We start from the raw sequence: 25,318 nt of genomic DNA on the forward strand, positions 1-25,318 counted from the left end.
TCTGTATATCTGACGAAGAGCTAATATCCAGGATCTACAAAGAACTCAAACAAATCAGCAAGAAAAAAAAAAATCCCATCAAAAAGTGGGCTAAAGACATGAACAGACAATTCTCAAAAGAAGATACATAAATGGTCAAAAAGCATATGAAAAAATGCTCAACATCACTAATTATCAGAGAAATGCAAATCAAAACCACAATGTGAAACCACCTCACTCCTTCAAGAATGGCCATAATCAAAAACTTAAAAAATAATAGATGTTTGCGTGGAAGCAGTGAAAAGGGAACACTTTTACACTCCCATCAACACCACTATGGAACCACTATGGAAAACAGTGTAGAGATTCCTTAAAGAACTAAAAGTAAATCTACCATTTGATCCAGCAATCCCACTACTAGGTATCTACCCAGAGGAAAAGAAATCATTATATGAAGAAGATACTTGTACACACATGTTCATTAGCAGCACAATTTGCAATTGCAAAAACATGGAACCAGCTCAAATGCCCACCAATGAAGAGGTGGATAAAGAAAATGTGATATATATATATACACATATATATGTGTGTGTATATATATGATCGAATAGTACTCAGCCATAAAAAGGAATGAAATAATGGCATTCACAGCAACCTGGATGGAATTGGAGACGATTATTCTACATTATTCTAAGTGAAGTAACTCAGGAATGGAAAACCAAACATCATGTGTTCTCACTCATATGTGGAGCTAAGCTATGAGGACACAAAGGCATAAGAATGATACACTGGACATTGGGGACTTGGGGGAAAGTGTGGGTGGGTGATGAGGGATAAAAGACAGCACATTGGGTACAGTGTACACAGCTCGGGTGATGAGCGCACCAAAATCTCAGAAATCACCACTAAAGAACTTATTCATGTGACCAAACACTACCTGTTCCCTAAAAACCTATTGAAATTTTAAAAATTTAAGTAAAAATAAAATAAGTAAAATAAATAAAAAAATAGAATGGCTTTAACAAAACACCTCACAATGTCAAGTGCTGATGAAGATATGAAACAACTAGAACTCTGATACACTGCTAGAGGGGCTGCAGATGGTATAACCATAGCCGCCATGGGAAAGAGACTGGCTGATGCAGACAGTTAAATATGTAACCCATAGGATTCAGCAGTTTCCTCTCTTTGTATTTACCCAAGAGAAATGAAAACTTACATTCACATCAAAATCTGCACGTGAATGTTCATAGCGGTTTCACTTATAATTGCCAAAAACAATTCAGATGCCTTTCATTTTTATAAATGAATAAACAGTGGTTCATCCATTCAGTGGAATACTCAGCATTAAAAAAAAAGGAATTAAAAAACATTAAAACAGCATTTAGAAAAAGAATGTGCAACAACATAGATGAATCTGAAATGCATTATGCTAAGTCAAAGAAGCCAAATATTTACTCTTGTATTAACGTGATTAACATGATCAATTGCAGAAAGTACAGCCAAATAGAGGCCAGACTTTAGAGAAATAGAAAGATAAATTTAGTCTCCCTACAGTGCTTTCTAGAAGTTTAAAAGGCTAAAACTTGTTGTTTTTTTTTACTTTTTTTTTTAGAGACAGTGTCTCACTCTGTCACCTAGATGGGTGCAGTAGCTCACTGCAGCCTTGAACTCATAGGCTTGTGCAATCCTGCCTCAGCCTACCAAATAGCTGAACCTCAGCTATGTGCCACTATGCCTGGCTAATTTTTATAAAAAATTATTTTAGAGACAGGGGTCTTCCTGTGTTGCCCAGGCTGGTCTCTAACTCCTAGCATCAAGTGATCCTTTCACCTTGGCCTGCTAAAGGGCTGGATTACAGATGTGAGCCACTGCACCCAGCCAAACTTAGTTTTTTGACTTTTTTTTTTTAATAAGCAGCTTGCAGTTTAAAAGATACAATTTCTTTTCAATAAATTGTGAGTACTTTTGTGAGCTAGTAGCACTAGGCCACAGTGGAGCCAGTCTGACCTTTTATTCTGCTTCCAGGGCAGTAACACTCTTTTGTTTATGCAGCTAAAAGGGTATTACCCTTCCTGATACATAAGAAAAATGCAAATCTTAGAGTTCTAGGCTGCACATACTCCTGTATAACCTGAAAGAAGTTTTCTTTGAATGAAGAAAAACACCAATTATAAATATGCCTCAGTTTTTTCATCTTTAACATGAAGATGATACTACCTACTTCAGACTGTGATGGGGTTTAGGATAAATCATGTAAACTGATTAGAAATGTGTCTGGCACAAAGTAAGTATGCAATTCATCTTAACTATTATTATCTAGTCCACAATGTACCAAAAGTGTTCAGGCCTCCAATAAAATCTAATCACCACATTAGAAAAATTGCATGAGAAAATTTATTCAGTTTTTCAATTTGCTTTCACTTTCTGACTTGGGTTAGAAGAGAGTCAGCGAAATGATGGTTTCTTTAGTTCCCAAGCAGGTGAGAAAGGAGGAGGCCCAGTACGTCAGGGTGATGGCAGGGAAACCACAGACAGAAAGGAGCCATGGGATGTTTGGCAAGGCTGAAGGCAAAGGCTGAAGTATTAGGGATTGGAGGATCAAGGATTTGTGGGGTCAGTGCTTCACTGGGACGTTCTCTTGTTCCAGGGCCATTCATCCAGTTATCTTCCCTTTTCTATTAATATTTGCTGCTAATATCAGTGTTTCTCTGTTCTGCAAACATATAGCTCTTTAGAAAGTTTTCTGTGGGATTTAATGTTACCTAACTTTGGAGAACTGAGATGTGAAAAACTCCCCTACCATGTTCCTTCCTCTTGTTTTTCTATGGGCGTTCTCCCTGTTTTGGGGGTGAGGAGGGGAAGGAGGATACTAAAGTATGTATGGGTACATGATGTTCTAGATAATTTTCTAAGATATTATTTGTAATACTTACTGTAATAATAATGTATCCTGAAATTTTTTCAAATTTTTAAATTAATGTACATACAAAATAATATATAACTGTGTTTTGAGATGACAATCTATTGCATTATTGATTACACTATCAGAAATCAATAATGCTCTTAAGCCCTGGATCCTAAAATTTGAGAATGATTTGTAGAATCATAATTCTTATCCTTGAATTTGAAAATCAAGCTCAGTGCGTCTCCAAATTATCTTCTAAAAATTAATTCATGTGAAAATTGTGTTCTAGGAATTAATTTTACACAAGTATAAGTTTATATATTCATTTTATTTATGAAACCATAAAGATAATGGCATTAATCATTTGAAACAGAACGTTGGAACACTTTTAAAAATGTTTTGGAAAACGTTTTCTAGAAAGAACATAAAATGTCACATGTATTTTAATAGCCATCTTAAAATATTCTTGTTTAGCTGTGCAGTGGAGGATCAGTGACTGACCTTGTGAAAGGATTTCTGAAGAGGGGTGAAAGAATGAGTGAGCCTCTAATTGCCTATATTTTACATGAAGCACTAATGGTAAGGCAATTTAAATTGTTTGTGCATTAATTATGAAGCAGTTCCAGTTAAAAAAAAAATGTAGATCCTATTTTTAGAAAAATGTCACTAGTTATACTACATTAGTATTTATTGATGCAAGAATATATGCAAAATCTTACATGTTCAGCATAGCTAATTCTTTTTTTCCACTACAAATCTACTCTCATTGTACCAACAGGATCCTGAATTCTGACCTCTTAAGTGTATTTCTGAGGCTGAAATCGTGATGAAGGTAGAAAACTAATAATAGGGTTTTTTGGCCATTACCTTAAATAAGTATATGAAATAGTTTCTTCCATTGAAACTCACACATTTGTAGTATGATATTTGCTAAGAAGTAAGGAGCATGCTTTGATTTTGTGAATTTTTATATGATTCAAACTGGAAATTATGTTCTTTGATGTGACTAACTCAATGTGAAACATTTGTGTCTGAATGTTAATTTTATTATGTGTTTCCTATTGATTTTGTACAAGTACATCATCTGAAAATTTTTGTTGTTTGATGCTTTTGTTAAGAGTCATTATATACTTCTCATCGTCTAGGGACTTCAACATTTGCATAACAACAAAACTATCCACAGAGATGTGAAAGGAAATAACATTCTATTGACCACTGAAGGTGGAGTGAAACTAGTAGATTTTGGTAAGTTTTGTTTAAACTGCATAAGTTTTAACTGCATGATGAACTAGTATGGTATGATTTGATCTTTTTCAAATGACCTTCCTGTCTAGGTATTGCAAATAGAGGAAAAATCAGTAATATCTTATTGATGTAAGAAGTGCAGAGATAATTTGGCAAATGAGAGATTCCCAGAATAAAGGGTGACTTCTTTCAAGTCAGCTAGTTTGTGCTCATATAACACCAGTGTAGTAACATGCGTAGTTGATCCTCTAAAACAGACAGCATCTCAAATGATTACTGTAAGCCTATAATGACAATCGCATGGCTCCTACTAGTGATTGCTTTGCAAATGGCCATATATCCAAATCCAGGATTTTGAGATGTGAGGGGAAATTTTCATTATCATCTGGGAGTATTTCCTCCCTCCTAAGGAAAAAGAGGAAAAGATGATCTCTTTCTTCCTCAGGACCCTTGCGTGTCATATAGTGATGCTGGAAACTGCTACAGTTACCTGTGACTAAGATGCTCTGTCCTGAGCAGAAAGCCAACTCTGAGAAAGGCAGAGCTGAGAGAGGGGAAGAATGGGGGTGTTTGATAACATAATTGAGCCGCTAAGTCAATCAACTTTGGAGGCTGCCTTATCTCTGGACCTTTTGTTATGTGAGATAATAAATAAATAAATTTCCATATTTACTAAACTTTCTTGTGAGAGTGGATGACAGTAATCCTGAAGATGTCTCAGTATCCTTCAGTCATTATTCTCTTTCCCTTTTGCACTGTAGTTGGGTAAGGTATCCCTCCTTGTGCTTCTGTAACCTGTGTATACTTCCATGTTTGCATTTATCATATAGAATTATAATTATACATTTGGTGTTTATAGATAAAGATACTTAGAAATATAGGTGGACAGACAGGGTCTTTGAGAAGTGGGACTCTGTCTTAGTCTATTTTGTAGACCTAATGCTTTGAGTATAGAAGTCCACTGAGTGTTAGTTGAATGAGTGAATCTTCTTTCATTTTGCATTTTGGAAACTAAAGCTCAGCAAGTTAATGGGTTAATTTTTAAAATTTCTTTAATATCCAAGTATTTTGGCTTAGCCTAGGAATGAATTTCAGAACATCTAGAGAGGAATGGGTGAATGGTGTATCCTCAAACATGCATGTGCATGTGCTTTGTTTTACTCACCTGTGCATCTGAAAACTACTGAGCAGCAGTGAATTTGTGAATTCCTGATTAATAACTGGGGTGCGGCTAGTCTTTGTTTCTGGTTGAATTCAGAGCCTTGAGCAATCTATCTGGGTTGGTATACTAATAAGGGCTTCTGCTTGAAATTACAACTCATTCTTCACTGCTCCACAGGAGGGGCCATTATTCTCTCCAGAAAATCATTTTGGCTATACTCTAAGACAGACTCAATGGAGAACTTGCTATTTAACTTGGAATCTCACAATTCCCCTCCTCTAAAAAATCGATACAGTAAGCATAGCGTAGATTGAAAATTGTTAAAACAAGTATCAATAAACAACATTTTAGCTGTTAAAGAAAAATTTAGTAAACCAGAAGCTTTGAGAAATGTAAATTCCCATGATTTCCTCCAAAACAAACTAGATTAAAAACGTATACTTAGATAACAAATAAGGCAACCTTTTATATGATTTTGTTGTTGTTGTTGTTTTTTTTTTGAGATGGAGTCTCGCCTCTGTCGCCCAGGCTGGAATGCAGTGGCACAATCTTGGCTCACTGCAAGCTCCACCTCCCGGGTTCACACCATTCTCCTGCCTCAGCCTACCAAGTAGCTGGGACTACAGGTGCCTGCCACCTCGCTCGGCTAATTTTTTGTATTTCATAACAGAGATGGGGTTTCACTGTGCTAGCCAGGATGGTCTTGATCTCCTGTCCTCGTGGTCCACCTGCCTCGGCCTCCCAAAGTACTGGGATTACAGGCGTGAGCCACTGTACCCGGCCTTTATATGATACCTTTTTAAAACATCATAAATTGGAGTAGTTAACAAAATGAGAGCTTTGGTCTTACATTATTTGATTTGTAGATTTTCGGCAATAATTAGAAAAGAGGGCCAGTTGCTTATGAAATACATTCCTGGTGTCTGACACCAAAATATTATTAATTATATATAAGGTAGTGTTTATAATATTTCTATTCTCCACAGTAAGAGGACATGGATTCAGTTTGCCTATGGTGATTAGTAGGTTGTTGTATGAATTAAAACCTGAGGATGGTAGGGGTGTAAGTTTATAATGAAATTTCTTGAGGGCAGAAAGAACAAGATGTGGTAAACCACAACTTGCAGAATCAAACTGAAAATCAATGTCCTCATTTTATTTTTAAATCAAATTTTCAGAGAAAGCTACAGCTGGGAGTAAAGGATTTTAGAATCAATTTTATTTGAATCTGCCACTTCATAATTGTACTATCAGCTCATTATCGGGTACTGAAGATCTTAGATGACCATCAGGCACCTCATACTCAGAATGTCCAAAATGGAGCTGTACCACCTCATCTTTCCCTAGAAATCTGCTACATATAAAGAGTTTCTTGTCTTAGAAAGTCGCCTGCATCTACTCGTTGCGCAAGATGAAAATCTTAAGCTCATCCTCGAGTCTTCCCTTGTTTTCACCTCCCACTTATACAACTTAGTCACAAAACTTGTCTCTCTGTCAGATATCCCCAGATTCCATCTTTACTGCTCCTGCCCTGGTTCTAGCCCTCATCTCTTGCCTGGGCTCCTGCAGTTATACTTTACTGAACTCGCTGCATCCTAATCTCCTTCCCTTCCTTCCATTCCTTTCTCCACATGGGGGATCCTTTCAAAAAACACATCTGATTCTGCCACTACCTTGTTCAGTATCCCCATCCCTTGGGGAGAGCTTTTCCTTCTGATCCTCCGTGCTGGCACACAGTAAGCAAGTAATGAGTAATAACTTCTTTATATCTCTTGGTGCTAATTAGGTACCCTCCCATTACCTATTAGTCAGGTCGGGGTCTTTCACTACCCTAAATGTGCCATAATCTTTCCCAGTCAGAGCTCTTACACTTGTAACTTGGAAAGTACTTTGAAATTTATTGATGTGCTTTTTCTTTTTTTCTAAACTGCCTGATAACATGATCTTCACCCCAGTGTGCCTGAGGCATCACTCTGTTTGGCAGTGGGAAAATATTAACATTTATTCTAGAAGAAATGCAAATTGCAAAAAAAAAAAAAAAAAAGACTGAGGTAACAGTTTTTAGCATTCAAAAATAGGAATTTATAGCAAGGCTATCTCTTGAGGAAAGCCTATCTCCTGAGGAAAGTCTGTCTAAATTGCTTTACCTTCTCTTTAGCATATGGAGAGTGAGTTTTCAGGGATACACCATAGGGTTTTTCATAAGTGAGGATAGAAAGAAGGGAGAAACCTTTTCCAATTCTAGGGTCGCTGTGGAAAGATGAAACAAGGTGAGGCAGGGCAGTGAGATGAGTTTTTTCTTTTTTTTCTTTTTTTGAAACAGAGTTTCACTCTGTCGCCCAGACTGGAGTGTAGGAGATGAGCTTTTAAAAAGATGACGAGGGCAGGAAGGAGCTCTTACCTTCTGTATTAGTTCGTTCTCACACTGCTATAACGAACTACCTGAGACTGGGTAACTTATAAAGAAAAGAGATTTAATTGACTCACAGTTCCACAAGCTGTGCACAAGGCATGGCTGGGGAGGCTTCGGGAAACTTACAATCATGGCAGGAGGGCAAAGACGAAGCCGGCACATCTTACCATGGTGGCAGGAGAGGGAGTGTGAAGGGGGAAGGGCTACACACTTTTAAACAAGTACATCTCATGAGAACTCATTATCACAACAACAGCAAGGGGAAGTCTGTCCCATGAACCAATCATCTCCCACCAGGTCCCTCCCCCAACATTGGAAATTACAATTTGATATGACATTTGGTTGGGGATGCAGAACCAAACCACGTCACCCTCACACTTCTACCGCTCTCACTCGGCATTCCTGAGGAAGCCACTCAGAATCTGCCGCATTCCTGTCTGGGGTGAGTCACATCATTGCTAACCTGTAGGGGCAGAGTGATCAGTAGGGGAAAGACTCAAGTTAGCTTCCCCCAAACCCTTAGCTTTAGTTTCCAGAAACCTGAAAGTAGTTGATAATCTAGCTGGAGAGTTTCTAGAGGGGGTTTTTCAGAAGTTAAGGGGGATGTACAGTGAGGCACTGAGCAGATCCCCTGAGCCGGCTCTGCTGTGTCTAAATGGGAGTCACAGGCAGACCTCGGAGTATTCTCAGCTCCAACTGGAGCAAACTGAGCAAATCTGCAGGAGGAGCCACAGGAAGCCCTGTCTGCATGAGAGGAACAGACCACAAGCTCCCTGGAGGCAGAGTATGGCCTGGGAGCCTAGTAGGGCACCTAGAGGCTAGGCAAACAAAAGTATATGGCCCCGAAAACTAGAGAGCCACCATGCCCAAGGACCCTCTCTTTTCTCCCTGACACAAGGTCTTATAAGAAGGAGGAGGGGCAGGCGTGGTGGTTCATGCCTGTAATCCCAGCACTTTGAAAGGATGAGGCAGGAGGATTACTTGAGCCTAGGAGTTGGAGGCCAGGCTGGGCAATATAGCAAGACCCTGTCTCTACAGAAGCTTATTTTAAAAAGTTAGTCAAGCATGGTCACATACATCTGTAACCCCAGCTATTCAGGAGGCTGAGGTGGGAGGATTGCTTGGGCCTAGGAGTTCGAGGCTGCAGTGAGCTGTGATAGCACCACTGCATTCTAGCCTGGGTGACAGAGTGAGACCCTTTCTGAGGAGGGATGCCACCTGCGAAATGGAGCAAACACTTTTATCCAAGACAGACTGAACCCTATCTAAAAGGACTTAGAGATTTATTGAATTTAACTGAGCTTTATTTTTGTTCCAGTCAGTGGGCATGGGCTTGGGGAAAAGCCATAATAGTTATAGGCAAAATGAAGAAATTACAATTTCTCTGTGTATCTAAGAGTAGCTTCTGAACTTTTTGACCAGTTACAAACATGATGCTTTCCCTGCATAGAAACCTTCCCTCCCTTCTGCCCTGTTATATATAAAGTTTCGGTGCCACAAAAGAAATAGCACTCAAATACAAAATTCTCTTTTTAATTCTCAGTAAGGCAAGATTCTTCTATAGAAGGGTGCACCCTTACAGATGGAGCAGTGGTGAGCGCACACTTGGGCAAGGGAGGGAAAGGGGTTCTTATCCCTGATGCATGTGGCCCCTGCTGCTGTGTCGTTCCCCTATTGGCTAGGGTTAGACCGCACAGGCGAAACCAATTCTGATTGGCTAACTTAAAGAGAGTGACAGGATGAGTGGTTTGGTGGGAAAAATGGTTATGACAGAGCAGGTAATCGGAATGAGTCAGGGTGGAGCAGGTAATCGGAATGAGTCAGGGTGGAACAGGTAATGGGAATGAGTCAGAGTGGAGTAGGTAATCGGAATGAGTCAGGATAGAGCAGGTAATCGGAATGAGTCAGGGTGGAGCAGGTAATCAGAATGAGTCAGGGCGGAGCAGGTAATGGGAATGAGTCAGGGTGAAGTAGATAATCTGAATGAGTCAGGGTGGAGCAGGTAATCAAAAAAGATTGCTTTATGAAGAAGTTAAGTATAAAAGACGGCAAGGAATTGAACATACTGACATATTGACTCTTTGAAAATAAATTTAGAACTCATATCTAACAGCACCTAGCTAACTTCTGCTTGCCCAAGTTTTCCCTAACACCCTGCACTTCATTTAGCCAACCAGTTGTCAGACTTTATTGTAATCATATTTTATTTGAGTGCTTCCTCTGCTAAGCCATAGATTTTTCTGTCTGGTCTATCACTTTATCACTTTGTCCCTAGAACCAAGTACAGTGCTAACATTTTGAAAGTACTTAATAAATGAATGAATGAAGGAGAGGGAAGACTTGCCATATAATTGTGTGACAATGAGAAAGTCACACAGAATCTACAAGGGCATCAACCTGCGCATCTACAAGTGTGAAAAAGTCTCTACCTCCTAAGACTGGTTGCTGTGAAGAGTAAATGGGATGCCAGAGACAAACTACTTAGTATAATTACTGATACTTTGTAATTCAGAAAATCTGAACTGTTATCATTATTATGAGATAATACTCCTACTTAGCCTATAGCTCAGTGCTGTACACATAGTAGGTGTTTAATAAATAGTTGCTAAATAATGAAAATCTGAGTTTCCAAAAGAGATGCCTCTATGTTTCCCAAAAAGAAAACAATAACCCTCTGCTAGAATAAATTCAGTATTACCTTAAATATGAAGCTACCTCATTACACTAAAAGTAAGATTCAGTTTGCTAATGCTCGTTATGAATACGCCTTTAAGAAAACCTTTTAGTTTTTGTTAAGTGGGGTATTCTTTTACAAAACATCACCAGACACCTCAGAGAGCAAAATGACAATCGAGGTTATAAATATTATTAATGAAATGTATTAGCCATCACTGGTATATGATCAGTCAATAAATAATATGACTTCCCAGGAGATACATCCCTTCAGGCAAGTGAACTAATGTCTGAAAAAAAACAGTCCTTATCTTGAATAGAAAATGAAAGAGACTAAATTTAAAGGACAGCCCTCAGTTCTCATTTCTGCGGATTTCTCTCTGGGGAACTTCATTTCTAATGGGATACTTAACATTTCAATACAAAAGTACAGAATGTACTTTTTGTGATTTATTTAGACCTTATTCTTATGACAGAATATTTTATGGTTTTAAATCTCTTATTACCCACATGCCCAATTTTAGACCAAATCCCCAATGCATAATGTAGGTCAAAGAGAGGTTGTGATTTGTTTATTAATAACCCACTTTTTAGCACCAAGTGAGGCAGTACACCCGAACTTAAAAACTATGAAGTGCCCTTCAATCCTTCCTTTCTTTCTGAATAATTTAGAACAAAAGCCATCAGGTGGGACAAGCAAGCATGGGAGTCCAGGTGCAGCTCAGGAGGCAGTTTGGAGCCTGAGAGGGGTGAGGAAGGTGTCTGCTGGCAGGGAGTGTTGGGTCCTCAAGTGGGATGAGAAGTGCATCCATGTAGGGTGATGGGGATGACCCTGTATGGGGAAGAACTTCCTGTAGATGAAAAAGGCATCTGCATAGGGATCAGGGTGAAGAGAAAAGACTGGTTGCCTAAAGGAGGCCTGATACCATCGGGAGATATACTGAGGACAACGGGAGGCAGGTTTCTTACTGTTAGAGAAAAGAATTATGGTGATGTTGGATTGGAATTGGAGGTATCAGTGTGAACTTACCGTTTTAATATATATAAACAGATACAAAAATAATCGTAATGTGAATGCGTGTGTGTGTGTGTGTGTGTGTGTGTACATATTACCTAGCTAACTCTGCTAAGAGGGTGCATTAAGAGAGCACATCTAGCCCCTAGCTTTTGGTTTTTAAAAGTAATTGTCAACTAAAAGGAATCAAGGATTCTTGGAGAAAGGCTGATTTTAGGGCTCTGTGAGATGACCCTGGAACTTACTGTGCTCTCCAAATAAGGAAATACTCAAATAATGATGGAGACATGTCAGAGGCACACAGAAGCCAACTTGAATCTATTCTTACTCTCTAGATCTGGGACAGTTTGAGCACCAAAATACTAATATTGCTAGTAATGATGGTAATTCACTGAATGCAATAAAAATTCCATTAATCCATACTGCCATAAATACATACATAATTAAATGAATGGGGAGAAGCAAAAGCTTTTCCTTGCAGAAGAATGCTGATGAGTAAAGATAGAAGAAATTGTGTAATTTTAAAATTCATCATAATTAATTCATCCAAAAATTTCAATGGCTGCTAAAACTAGTGGGTTAAGTTTTGATTAGAAATAGGGTAGCTTAATTGTTTCAAAATATCTCTCCACAAAATACTAATTAATTACAAAAGAAAGAGGGAAAGATTACAGGGGAGAAGACTGGCAGACACAACCATTAATCAAGTGCTCAAAGCAAACATAACTAGTAATGAGATGAATGCAAACCACACAGCACCTGAGAGGATGCAATGAGAAGACCTCAGCATCACTTCTGTGATGTGCCTGTCAAAAATAAAATCATGAGGGAATATACAACAAACCCAAATTCAGGAACAGTCTGTAGAACAACTGGCCTGAAATCTTAAAAAAAAAAATGTTAAGTTCATGAAATTCAAGAAAAGAGTGAGGAACTCCTCCAGATTGAAGGAGATTAGAAACTTGACAACTAAAAGTAACACATAATCCTGGATTAGATCATTTTGTTATAAAGGACATATTTAGGACAGTTGATAAAATCTGAATGGGCTCTGTAGAATAGATGATAGAAGTGTATCAGCGTTAAAATTCCTGATTTTGAAGGTTGTGTAGGGGAATATCCTTGTTTGTGGCAATTACAAACAAATATATAGGAGTGAAGGGGCATTCTGTAGCCCACCTTACTCTCAGGTGGTTCAGGAAAAAAAGTACTTCATAGTTTTCTTGCTAACTTTTCTCTAAGGTTGAAATTATGTGTATGTGTGTATATATATAATGTATATATGTAATACATATTAGGTTGAATGTTATGAATCTTGAAAATTTAAGAGCTAGTGCTTTATACAGTGAAATGATACACTGAAAAAAAAAAGCTAGAGGGAAAACCATTTTAAAAGTTGGCAGAGTTTTTGAATGCTCATACCTATATAACACATTAATATATTACTCATCCAGAATATGTTTTTGTACTTCGAGGAGGTGACTTTTACCTTATTTGAAAGGCAAGGTCTTTATAATTATTATATAAAGTTGAATCATGAATAAGTGGACTCTTTATTTTAGAGCTTTATGATTCAAGCAGAACCTGTGGGCTTAAGAGTTCTGAAACTGACCATATTTCAAAGTTGAATTAAACTGTTTAACATTGTAGATACTGGTGTATGTTTTAGTCAACAATCTTTTAGTTGTAAGGACTAGACGCCCCAACTAGCTCCAAAAAAAAAAGGCCAAATACAAAAGGCAGTCTCACAAATGAGAGAGCAGGCCCAAGGGACTGGAACTGGGACAGGTAAGTGAAAGGCAAGAGCGGAGACTGCTTGCTGCCTCCTATTCTCTCACTGGAGAAACAGTCTCTTCTCCCTACTCCTCAGGTGCGGGTATGTAGAGCAACCTCTGGAGTTTTTATGTTGCTATCAAGTTCACTCAAAAACAGAGGCCTCAACCTCCCTTGTTTGACCTCAGCACAGCTGTGGACATTTTAGTAAGGGCTACCAAGTGTGCTTCTCTACGATGTGATAACTTAAGGTGAACCAAGAGGACTTTACTTATATTTTAAGAATGACTTCTTTGCTTCTTAGTTCTTCTCATTGTAAAACAAGTGTTTGGAACTAGACCTAAAATATCTTAGTCTGCAGCTCTAAAATTTTAATCTCTGAAGAACTTTAAGTTAATAGAAATTTTGGTGGGCAGGAGAGAGGACAATGGAGGAGGTAAATGGGGCAAAAAGGAAACAGAAAAATAAGACAAGGTATGTCATGATAGTGTACCATGAATGAGAAGTATGCTGTATACTCTCTACAGCTAAGATCCAGTACTGGACATATGTACACATGTACATAGTCATCCAGGGTTGAATCATGCAGACAGAGCTGGGTGCATAGTTCATATGTCCAAAGCCAAGAAGAATGCAGCAAACAGTGTGATGTTGAGATCTTTAAAGAAAGCCATTTAATTATCTTTATTATAAGATACAAAGTAAGTCTTAAAGAAAGGAAAAGATCTAGAGCCAGGAAGACTGGAGAGAGGATGGACTTCGAAGAGAAATCACATGACTGTTGTTTGGAAAGGTGATTGGAGTGAGCCAGTTACCTTGAGTTGCTGTAGAGACTCATTGAATGTTAAAACTGGAAAGATGCTTAAGTATCATTTGGTATATTAAGTACAGGAACATGAAAAGATTTTTTATCCTTGTTATATGCAAAATGTCTGAATATGAATTTCTTGATGTGAAAGTATATAGCATCCATGAGATGACTAAATAGGTTTTGTTTTTTGTTTTTTTGTGTTTTTTTTTGATGGAGTCTTGCTCTGTTGCCCAGGCTGGAGTGCAATGGTGTGATTTTGGCTCACTGCAACCTCTGCCTCCCAGGTTCAAGTGATTCTTCTGCCTCAGCCTCTCAAATAGCTGGGACTACAGGCACGTGCCACCAAGCCCAGCTAATTTTTGTATTTTTAGTAGAGACAGGGTTTCACCATATTGGCCAGGCTGGTCTCGAACTCCTGACCTCGCGATCCGCCTGCCTTGGCGTCCCAAAGTACTGGGATTACAGGCATGAGCCACCGCACCCCGCCAAGATTCCCTAAGTAGTTTTTAATCCAAAAGTAATAAAGAATCATTTATTTTTTCCAGTCCCCTAAATTAATGAGAAAACAAGAGCCTGCAGAAGGAAAAGGACTTGCTGAAGGGCACACTTTAATATTCCATTTGCTGGAGATTTACAATGGTTCTGAAATATACTAACCGAAGAGTTTTGCATATATTTGTTAAATACTATTTAATTAAATAAGATTGTCAACTGTAGCATTCTGTTTACTTTGTGGATTATTTTTGTTTTTGTTCTTGAGATAGCATCTCACTCTGTCACCCAGGTCAGAGTACAGTGATGCAGTCTTTTGACTCACTGTAACCTCTGCCTCCCTGGCCCAGGGGACTATTTACATATTAAAGATGATTATTTCTGGCCCAGGGTAGTGGCTCACACTTGTAATGCCAGCACTTTGGGAGGCAGAGGCGTGTGAATCACTTGAGCCAAGGAGTTCAAGAACAGCCTGGGCAACATGATGAAACCCTGTCTCTACTAAAAATACAAAATAAAAGTCAGCTGGGTGTGGTAGTGTGTGCCTGTAACGCCAATTACTTGGGAGACTGAGATGGAAGAATCACCTGAACCCAGGAAATCGCAGATACAGTGAGCTGTGATTGCACCACTGCAGTCTAGCCTGGGCGATGGAAGTGAGACCACGTCTAAAAAATTTTTTTAAAAAAGAAAAGAAAAGATGATGATTTATATTCTTAGTTTACATTATTTAAATAAAAACCATTTTGACAAACTAGAAAACGTAGAGGAAATGGACACATTCCCATAAGCATACAACCCACCTAGATTAAATCAGGAAGAAATGGAAACCTTAAACAAACCAGTAACAAACAGCAAGATTGAACTAGTAATTTTAAAACCGTCAACAAAAAAAGTCCAGGACCAGACGTATTCACTGAATTCTATCAGACATTCAAAGAAGAATTGATACAAATCCCACTGAAACTATTCCGAAAGACTGAGAAAGAAGGAATCCTCCCTAAATCATTCTATGAAGCTAGTATCACCCTGATACCAAAAGCTGGAAAGGACACAACTACAGACCAATTTCCCTAATGAACATTGATGCAAAAATCCTCAACCAAATACTAGCTAACTGAATCCAACAGCACATCAAGAAAGTAATTCATCATAAGCAAGTGGTTTTCATCCCAGGGATGCAGGGGTAGTTTAACATACACAAGTCAATAACTGTAATGAATCACATAAACAGAATTAAAACCCAGAACCATATGATCATCTCAATAGATGCAGAAAAAGTATTTAACAAAATCCATCATCCCTTTATGATAAAAACTCTCAACAAACTAGGCACGTAAGGCACTTATCTCAAAATAATAAAAGCCTTCTATGACAAACACACAGCCACCATCATACTGAATGGGGAAAAGTTGAAACCTTTCCCCCTGAACAGGAACAAGACAAGTATGCCCACTTTCACTATCCCTATTCAACATAGTTCTGGAAGTGCAGAGCAATTAAGCAAGAGAAAGAAATAAAGGGCATCCAAATTGGAAAAGAGGAAGTCCAACTTGGCTGTTTGCAGATAATATGATTGTATACCTAGAAAATCCTAAAGACTCCTCCAACAAACTTAGATTTGATAAATTAATTCAGTTACATCTTAGGTTACAAAGTCAATGTACACAAATCAGTAGCCCTGCTACACCAAAATGACCAAGCTAAGAATCAAATTGAGGACTCAATCTGTTTACAATAGCTGCAAACAAAATAAAAATACTCAGGAATATACTTAACTAAACAGGTGAAAGATCTCTACAAGGAGAACTACAAAACACTGCCAAAAGAAATCATAGGTGACACAAGCAAATGGAAATGCATCTCATGCTCATGGATTGGGAGAATCAATATTGTCAGAATGACTGTACTGCCTGAAGCAATCTACAGATTCAATGCCATTCCCATCAAAATACCAATATTATTTTTCACAGAATTAGAAAAAATGATTCTAAAATTAATATGGAACCCAAAGGAGCCCAAATAGCCAAAGCAATCCTAAGCAAAAAACAAAACAATACAAAAAAAAAACTGAACAAAAACAAAAAAACAAATCAGGACGCATCACATTACTGGACTTCAAATTATACTACAAGGCTGTAATTACCAAAACAGCATGGTACAGGTATGAAAGTATGCACATAGACCAATGGAACAGAATAGAGAACTCAGAAACAAAGCCAAATATGTATAGCCAACTGATCTTTGACAAAGCATACAAAAACATAAATTGGGAAATAGATACCCTATTTAATAAATGGTGCTGGCAAAACTGGCAAGCCACATGTAGAAGAATAAAACCAGAACTCTATCTCTCACCTTATACAAAAAGCAACTCATGATGGATCAGAGACTTAAATATAACACCTGGACCTATTAAAAATTCTAGGAGACAACATTGGAAAAACTTTTCTAGACATCGGCCTAGGCAAAGAATTCATGACTAAGACCCCAAAAGCAAATGCAACAACAACAAAAATAAATAAATGGGATCTAATTAACTAAAATTCTTCTGCACAGCAGAATAAACAGACAAACCAAAGAATGGGAGACAATATTTGCAATCTATGCATCCAACAAAGGATTAATATCCTGAATCTACAAGGAGCTCAAATCACCAAGAAAAATAAAATAAGTCCATTAAAAAGTGGGCAAAGGACATGAATAGACATTTCTCAAAAGAAAATATATGAAGACCAACAAACATATGAAAAACTGTTCAACATCATTAATCATCAGGGAAATGCAAATTAAAACCACAATGAGATATACCACCATAATCCTGCAAGAATGGCCATTACTAAAAAGTCTGAATACAATAGATGTTAGCAGGGATATGGGGAAAAGGGAATACTTATACACTGCTGGTGAAAGTGTAAATTAGTATAACCTCTATGCAAAATAGTATGGAGATTCCTTAAAGAGCTATTAATAAAAGTAGATCTACCATTTGATCCAGATCCAGCAATCCCACTACTGGATATCTACCCAAAGGAGAAGAAGTCATTATATGAAAAAGACACTTGTACTTGTTTGTTTATAGCAGCATAATTCACAATTTCAAAGATGTGGTACCAACCTAAATGCCCATCAGCTAATGAATTATAAAGAAAATGTTCCATGTATACACCATGGAATACTATTCAGCCATTAAAAGTAATAAAATAACGTCTTTTGCAACAACTTGGATGGAGCTGGAGGCCATTATGCTAAGTGAAGTACCACAGGAGTGGAGAACCAAAAACCAAATATTCTCGCTTATAAGTAGGAGCTAAGCTATGAGTATGCAAAAGTATACAGAGTGATAGAATAGACTTTAGAGACTCAGAAGAGAGTGAGCAGGAGTGGGGCTAGGGATAAGAAAACTACACCTTAGGTACAACGTACACTACTCGGGTAATGGGTGCACTAAAATCTCAGAATTTACCACTATATAATTCATTCATGTATCAAATAAACACTTGTACATGAAAAGTTATTGAAATCAAAATAAAATAAAAAATAAAAACAATTTTAAACTGAGAGTTGTCTAACCAATGTGGAAGTCTTAGGCTTTTTAAAAATGTCAACTGTAGAACTGGGTTTTAAACTTCATATAACTTGCAGAAATGGGGGCGCAAAACTTTTGCTTGTTACTACACATCAATATAAAAGCCTTATTTAACTTTAAAAAATCCACCAATTTAAATATTAATCTGAGTTCAAAATATTAATCTGATTTCAAAAACACCTTCACAGAAATATCCAGAATATAGTCTTACCAAATACCGTTTGACTTATGCAATAGGAAATAGGGTTGCCGTACAGCCATGGAACAGTCTAGGAAGCATTGTTGGATGACCTAAAATAGCCATGGCCCTCCCAAGTTGACACATAAAAGTAACTATCACAGTGTCTTAACCTCATCAACAAAATAATAATATTAGATAGTATAATACAATTTATGACCCCTTTATGTTAACAAAATTCTGTATTTTTATAGTTTCAGTTCTCATTCCTACAGTATTTTGTTATTAACAATGACAAAAACATATGCTTTTCTCCCTGCTCTATTGAGATGTCAAAGGTTATAGCAAATTGAATTCCCAGAAGTTGTCTGGTCTATTTGAGCCACAATGGAAAAACACATATTTGATGTTTCTGCTGTCTTTCTAAGACCCTAAGAGTTTTCTTAACTATAAGAATAAAGCCTGCATGTTTCTCTCCCTAAAAATAGCATTTATGCTATAGGGAATGGAGTTGCTGTACAGCCATGGAATAGCCCAGGAAGCCTTGTTGGACAGAACTAAAATAGCCTGAAAATTCCCTAGCAAAGCAAAAGACTGAAGAAGCATTAACATAAACCCTAACCTCTATAATGTTCCTGTGGCTTTGACTTTTAATAGATTATTGCTCTTTCTATTAGCCTGTTTTCTGTTCAGCCTTTGTCCTTTTTGACCTCTTTTTCCTTTCCATATCTTCTCATTATCCCAGCACTCTGCCTGGAATTTTCCACCCATCAGCAGCTTCTCTCTTGAGTTGATTATGTAACTTGTTTATCTTGGTGACTTATTCCTTTAGTTACTCTCTAGACAAGATGATTTTCCTAATCTTCTTTACTTCCTTGGGCTTCTTAACCCATACTTTGGATTCCTGTTGCCTTTAAATGTAATTTATGTCAATCATTTTAATAGAATTTTGCATTTTTCTATCTTAGCTATTTTTCTTGTGGGAATTTACACTAAGTAAAAATGTCATTTGTCCTCAGGAGAGTGACTTTTCTTCCCAGCTTAAGTTTACTAACCTGAAAATGAGCAAGTTAGAATTTATGACCATTAAGTTATCTTCTAGCTATGAAGCTAGTTGATTGTGTTAGTTAAGTGATCTTGAAGTTTAACAGGCATTGCATAGCAGTCAAAAAACATGAAATTTAGTAAATTCCTTCCTCTGTCCCTTGTTCATAGTTGGGCATGTGTCCTGTTTCTGATGTTACACTCCTCACTCTTCTGCCCGAGTATATTTCCAATACTGAAACACCCATCTGCTTGCATATGGTCTTTGAATTTCATGGTAAAAGTCAAATGCCATCTTGGAGAAATAAAATATATCTCCATTTTAAATCTCCATTAGTACCTTTCCTCTATTTGGCTTATAAGATAAGCAACCAAAGCCTAAAATTAATATAACTCTGGGGAGGCACTTTCCAAAGCAGGGAAATCAGGTAGAGAAAGCCCATGATTTGGGTTTAACCCATCAAGTCCAGAGCAAGGTGAAGGGTAGGAGCTCTGTACAGTCAGATAACCAGGACCACTTGTGTGAGGAGCAGGAGTGTGAAAATCGAGAAAAGAAACTGTACTCCTAATCCTCTTGAAGGTCAGTGAGGAGGGTATCTAACAAGGTGGAATTAATGGAATGACATGAATGAAATATTTGATTATACCTCTTTATTGTAGCCCTTCAGTCTGTAATCTCTCTAAAGGAAGAGAACTCGTTCTGTTATTGATGTTGGTTTAAATAGATATAGTTAATTTGAAACTTCTAGTCAGATAAGGTGTGATTTGCCCAGGTTTAGTAGATGGAAAATAATTTTATGAAGATTCACAAGTGACCTACTATGTGCATAACACCATATAGGACATTCTCAAACTTGCTGGAATTTGTTAGTGGGCAAGGACAGGAAGAGGGCAGGGAGGAAGCATGCCGTTCAAATAACAATTACATGCCAAAATATGTAAAATTGTTTACAATGTAGAAGATAGAAAGAAATAGGGATCAGTATAATTGGAGCAGATTAAAAGCCAGCATGGGGGAATTAAGACTTGAAATGGGGCTTTAGGAAGGAGCAGGATTTGGAGTTGAGAAAGAGAAAATAGGAGGACCATTCTGCTTTTTGGCTCTGCAGAAATCCTGATTTAGGATCCTTTAATGTGACGTTAGGGCCAGTGGCAGCTTTGAGGAAATAGAATTTTCATATTAGTTTGCAAAAAAGACTATAGCAATTGAAAGCTCTTTATATGAGTAATTAATGCGAGAAAGTACATCTTGTCTCTTCCTCTAGGTGTGTCTGCACAGCTTACCAGTACTCGGCACCGTCGGAACACATCCGTGGGAACACCGTTTTGGATGGCTCCTGAGGTCAGATAGAGTTTTGAGGGAGACAAACGTAATAGCTGATCCTGTCTGACTTTCCTTTTTGTGTGTACTCTATCTCCGTAAGCATTTTGGAATATAACAGAAGAAGCTCTCAGTTGTGTTATTTTCACGTGAGATTTTTTTTTTTTTTTGAGACGGAGTCTCGCTCTGTCGCCCAGGCTGGAGTGCAGTGGCCGGATCTCAGCTCACTGCAAGCTCCGCCTCCTGGGTTTACGCCATTCTCCTGCCTCAGCCTCCCAAGTAGCTGGGACTACAGGCGCCCGCCAACTCGCCCGGCTAGTTTTTTGTATATTTTAGTAGAGACGGGGTTTCGCCGTGTTAGCCAGGATGGTCTCGATCTCCTGACCTCGCGATCCACCCGTCTCGGCCTCCCAAAGTGCTGGGATTACAGGCTTGAGCCACCGCGCCCGGCCTCACGTGAGATTTTTACATGTGTGAGGAGGTACCTGGGAGGTGGTCAGTAAATGGGCTGTGAATGAACACATGAATCAGTGAAAGAGAGAATGAGTAAATCAGATGATGTAAAGAGAAACTACTTCCAGGTTTGTTTTTTCATTAAATTTAGGTGTTTACCGTGTAGCTGTACTAATGATATTTACATTATATTTTAAAATTATAATAGAAATATAATATTATGAGAACCCCTACCCTTTGTGGGATCAGATTCAGGTCCATTAACCTATATGGCAGGTTCCTGTGTTGAGACACTCTGCCTGGGGGCTATGCTCAGCTTTAGTAAATTCTTTACATCATTACCTTTGGGACGTTGCAGATAAACTGCTAAAATAGTTGAGGTAAAAGGTTTTCAAGAGTCATCTTCTACCCCCATCCCTATTAATGATTTTAATCTTTTTAATTATGCTTATCACTTATAATGGACCCTTATTTTTGAAGACCATCTCTACAACTGTTGGGGAAAGTGCTGCTATTTATCTCCAATTTTCTGGGGAGTGAAGGGAGGAGAAGTAATTAATATACTGTATTAATATTTTCAAATCTTATAAATAAATTTGAGGATTAAATGCTGGTATGCTGTTTTTATTTGAATACTTGTTTAATTATTACTTGCAAAACAAGTTAAAATGTAAACTTAGTACAAAATATGGACAGAGGATGAGTATTTTAAGAAACTTAAAAAAATCCACAATGGATTAAAAAAATTTTTTTTTTTTTTTTTTTTTTTTTTTTTTTTTTGAGACGGAGTCTCGCTCTGCCGCCCAGGCTGGAGTGCAGTGGCCGGTCTCAGCTCACTGCAAGCTCCGCCTCCTGGGTTACGCCATTCTCCTGCCTCAGCCTCCCAAGCAGCTGGGACTACAGGCGCCCGCCATGTCGCCCGGCTATTTTTTTGTATTTTTTTTAGTAGAGACGGGGTTTCACCATGTTAGCCAGGATGGTCTCGATCTCCTGACCTCGTGATCCGCCCGTCTCGGCCTCCCAAAGTGCTGGGATTACAGGCTTGAGCCACCGCGCCCGGCCGGCAAAAAAAATTTTTTAACAAGGAGCATATCTTAGAATAAAAATAGAAAGTATCGTCATATAAGCAAAATCAAAAATTGAATACGAGAATCTCAAAGGAGAGTTTCTTTAGAGTTTGTTTTGATATATTACTAGTGTTTTTTAAACTTACAAAAAAATTACAAAAATGAAGTTAATAAAATCCTAGTTATAATAGCAAATATTGCATTTTGTTTGCATATATTATTAATAGAATAAATAATATTACATATAATATTATTGTATAATATTCTAGCTTTATGGGTTTTGTATGTTTATTATAACAAGCCATTATTCAATATTTAAATTTCCATTTAGTAAAAGCACTTATTAATATGCAATTATTAGACAGTCATTTTTCTGATGTCAGTTTTATTATTAATAAACCTATAGTAGCACAGTAGGGCTTGAAAGTTTTTTCTGGCTTAGCAAACTAATGGATATAATAGATATGAAAAAAAGTTCACTATAGTTTTTTTCAAGCTGTCATGGAAATACGTGTTTGAGATTTTGTTCTTATTATATTCATCTCTCTGTAATAAATATTTTCTAACCTTGAAGAACATATTTTAAATAATCAGCTTTCTAGTTAATCAAGATATTCCATATCTACCACTCTATCGTATTAATAGCAAATGTCTAAGAATTAGAAAGCAATAAGGTAAACAAATATATGTATATATTCACCATAATGGCATAGAAGTATTTCAGTGTTTTTAGAGCCCAGGAGGCAAGGTTGTTCAAATCAATTATCACTTGAAAAGTGAAATTCTTGATTTGGCATGTTTAAATTAAATTCTATATCAAAAGTAGTATTTGCTGGTTACATAAAGATATCCTCTGCCAGGATGAAGGGAACAAGGGAATTAGCGACTGTAGTAGGTGACCATACAACTTATCATACAAACCAGGACACCTTGGAGAGTGAAAGGGGATGATATTTATTATGATTCTAGGACTACAAGCATTAAACAAGAATGTCCCAGGCAAACTGGGACATAAATTCACCTGAGCCTATGGGGAGATATCCTCTGACCACACATGTAAATTCATAAAATAATGTATTATCCTGAAAAATAATTTTCCTTGGGAAAAAAATGATGGGGCAAAAGACATTATTTTTACACTCTAGCAAACAAAGTTATATTAGACAACAGAATGAGAAATTCATATGAATGCATTTTTTAATTTTTAACAGCTTTATAGAGGTATAACTATAGAATTAAGTCATTTAACATATACAATATTCTGATTTTTAATGTATATTCACAGGGTTGTGCAGTCATCATCACAATCATCACAAATGTTTTTGCTCCCCCTCAAAGAAACGTAGTAGTCATTAGCATTCACTCCTCATCTTTGGCTAAGCCCCCTTACTCTAGGCAACCATTAATCTATTTTCTGTCTCTGTGGACTGGCCTTTTCTGGATATTTTAAATAAATTGAATCATACAATATATGGCCCTGTGTCTGGCTTCTTTTACCTAGTGTAATATTTTCAGGGTCATCCATGTAGAAGTATGTATTAATGCATCACTCATTTTTAGAGTTGAATAATATTCCATTGTATGTGTAGACCACATTATGTTTATCCATTTGTCAGTTGATGAACATTTGGGTGTTTATCACTTTTTGTTATTATGAGCAATATTGCTATGAATATTTGCCACATGAATTTTTAATGTAAAACTTAGGACTTTACTGTTTCCCTCAGTACTTCAGGCTATGCTGTCTGATTTCAGCAGTTCACTCTCATGTGATATTGAAAATACTTTCATAGAAAAGGTTAAGAAGCACTGTGTATGATGATGTCCCATCATACTATAAGTTGAGAAACTATTCTCTCTCTTTCTTTATATATAGACATATATATATGCACATGTATGCACATTCATAATTTATTTATGTATGCATTTATTATTGTCCTTCAGGTACTTAGAAATGAATTGGTTAATGGTCTTCTTCTTTGCCCATAAACTCACCACCCACGCCAGAACCAGAATATTACCCATAGCATGCACTGGCCTCTATCTCTTCATCTATTCCAACTCCTCACCTCCTCTCAAGAGTGTCTGTTGCCCCATATGTTGTGTTTATCATTGCCTTCTTTTTATTTTTTTAATCACACTGATATGCTTATAACTAAACTGTTTCCTGTCATTGCCATTAGTGTCAGGTATTAATAAGGATTTATTTATGAAGGAGTCAACTTTCCTGGATGACACGTGTGTAAATGTTACCAACTGAATTCTAGTGTGCCCACAGATGGATTTTTTAAATGTGTTAAGCCTGATGTTAAGTGAAGTCAGAAGGTGAGATATCGTTTCCAAAAAGGCCTTAGATTTTTCACTTTGTATATTATTTTACAGTACTGTATTTAAATGACACAATTCTAATCTGCCATCATTCCAAAATTATTTTTTGTTTTTCTTGTGGGTTGGCATGTGCAAAACATAAAATTTAAAAAATGCAAAAAGATGATTCTTAAAATGTAAAGTTGAATTTCCTTTTTGTGTTTATTGATGTTAATAATTACCATTCACAATCAATCTGCATTTGTACTTACACATTTACAACTAAATTGGGAAGTAATCAATGCAATAATTTCTCTATATAATACAATCTTATAATATTACAAAAACAAATTCCTCTTTTTTCCTTGTCTCTCAATTACATCTTTCGATTACTGGCATGTTTTTAAACCTGGTTGCAGTTTTACAATTTAGGGTGGCCTCAGATAGGCTGTTGGTAAAACTACATCAAGGTTTATTTTTATTCAGTTTTCTTTTATTAGTGGCTTAAAGCTTTTGCATTCCTCCAAACTTGTCTTATTCCTCCCTTAGGTAGCCTTGCCTTCTAGTTGCCAGTAGAGATCAAGGCCATCTAACTAGACAGCCCTCAAGCATGTTTACCTTTATTTCCTCCACTTTTAATTCTTCAAAAACATAGCTCTCATCTTTTCATTCCCTCAATAGATATTTATTGAGTGACTACCACTGCCCAATCTTTAGCTGTGCATTTGATCCCATCCCTTTCCATTTGGGACACGATTTCTTTCCTCTTCTTGTTCTATATTTTCAAAAATATTTTTCATAGACTTCTTCCCTTATATTTGTAAACCTCCTAAGGTATTGTCTGTTCCCAGAACAAAAATACTACTACTAATAATAATTTAATCTTTT

At 37.2% G+C, this 25,318-nt stretch overlaps 1 protein-coding gene across 1 annotated transcript in view; it reads left to right on the plus strand.

The window, feature by feature from the left end:
* The window catches only part of MYO3A (myosin IIIA), a 266,051-nt gene that overhangs the window by 54,807 nt on the left and 185,926 nt on the right, over positions 1-25,318 (plus strand). Inside the window, exons 5-7 of the mRNA XM_033208976.1 lie at positions 3,362-3,466; positions 4,033-4,132; positions 20,548-20,624. Of these exons, the coding sequence (XP_033064867.1) occupies positions 3,362-3,466; positions 4,033-4,132; positions 20,548-20,624 (282 nt within the window). The remainder of the gene's footprint in view (positions 1-3,361; positions 3,467-4,032; positions 4,133-20,547; positions 20,625-25,318) is intronic.

This window comes from Trachypithecus francoisi, unplaced genomic scaffold, assembly GCF_009764315.1.
Source record: "Trachypithecus francoisi isolate TF-2019V2 unplaced genomic scaffold, Tfra_2.0 Lachesis_group9, whole genome shotgun sequence".
NCBI lineage: Eukaryota > Metazoa > Chordata > Mammalia > Primates > Cercopithecidae > Trachypithecus > Trachypithecus francoisi.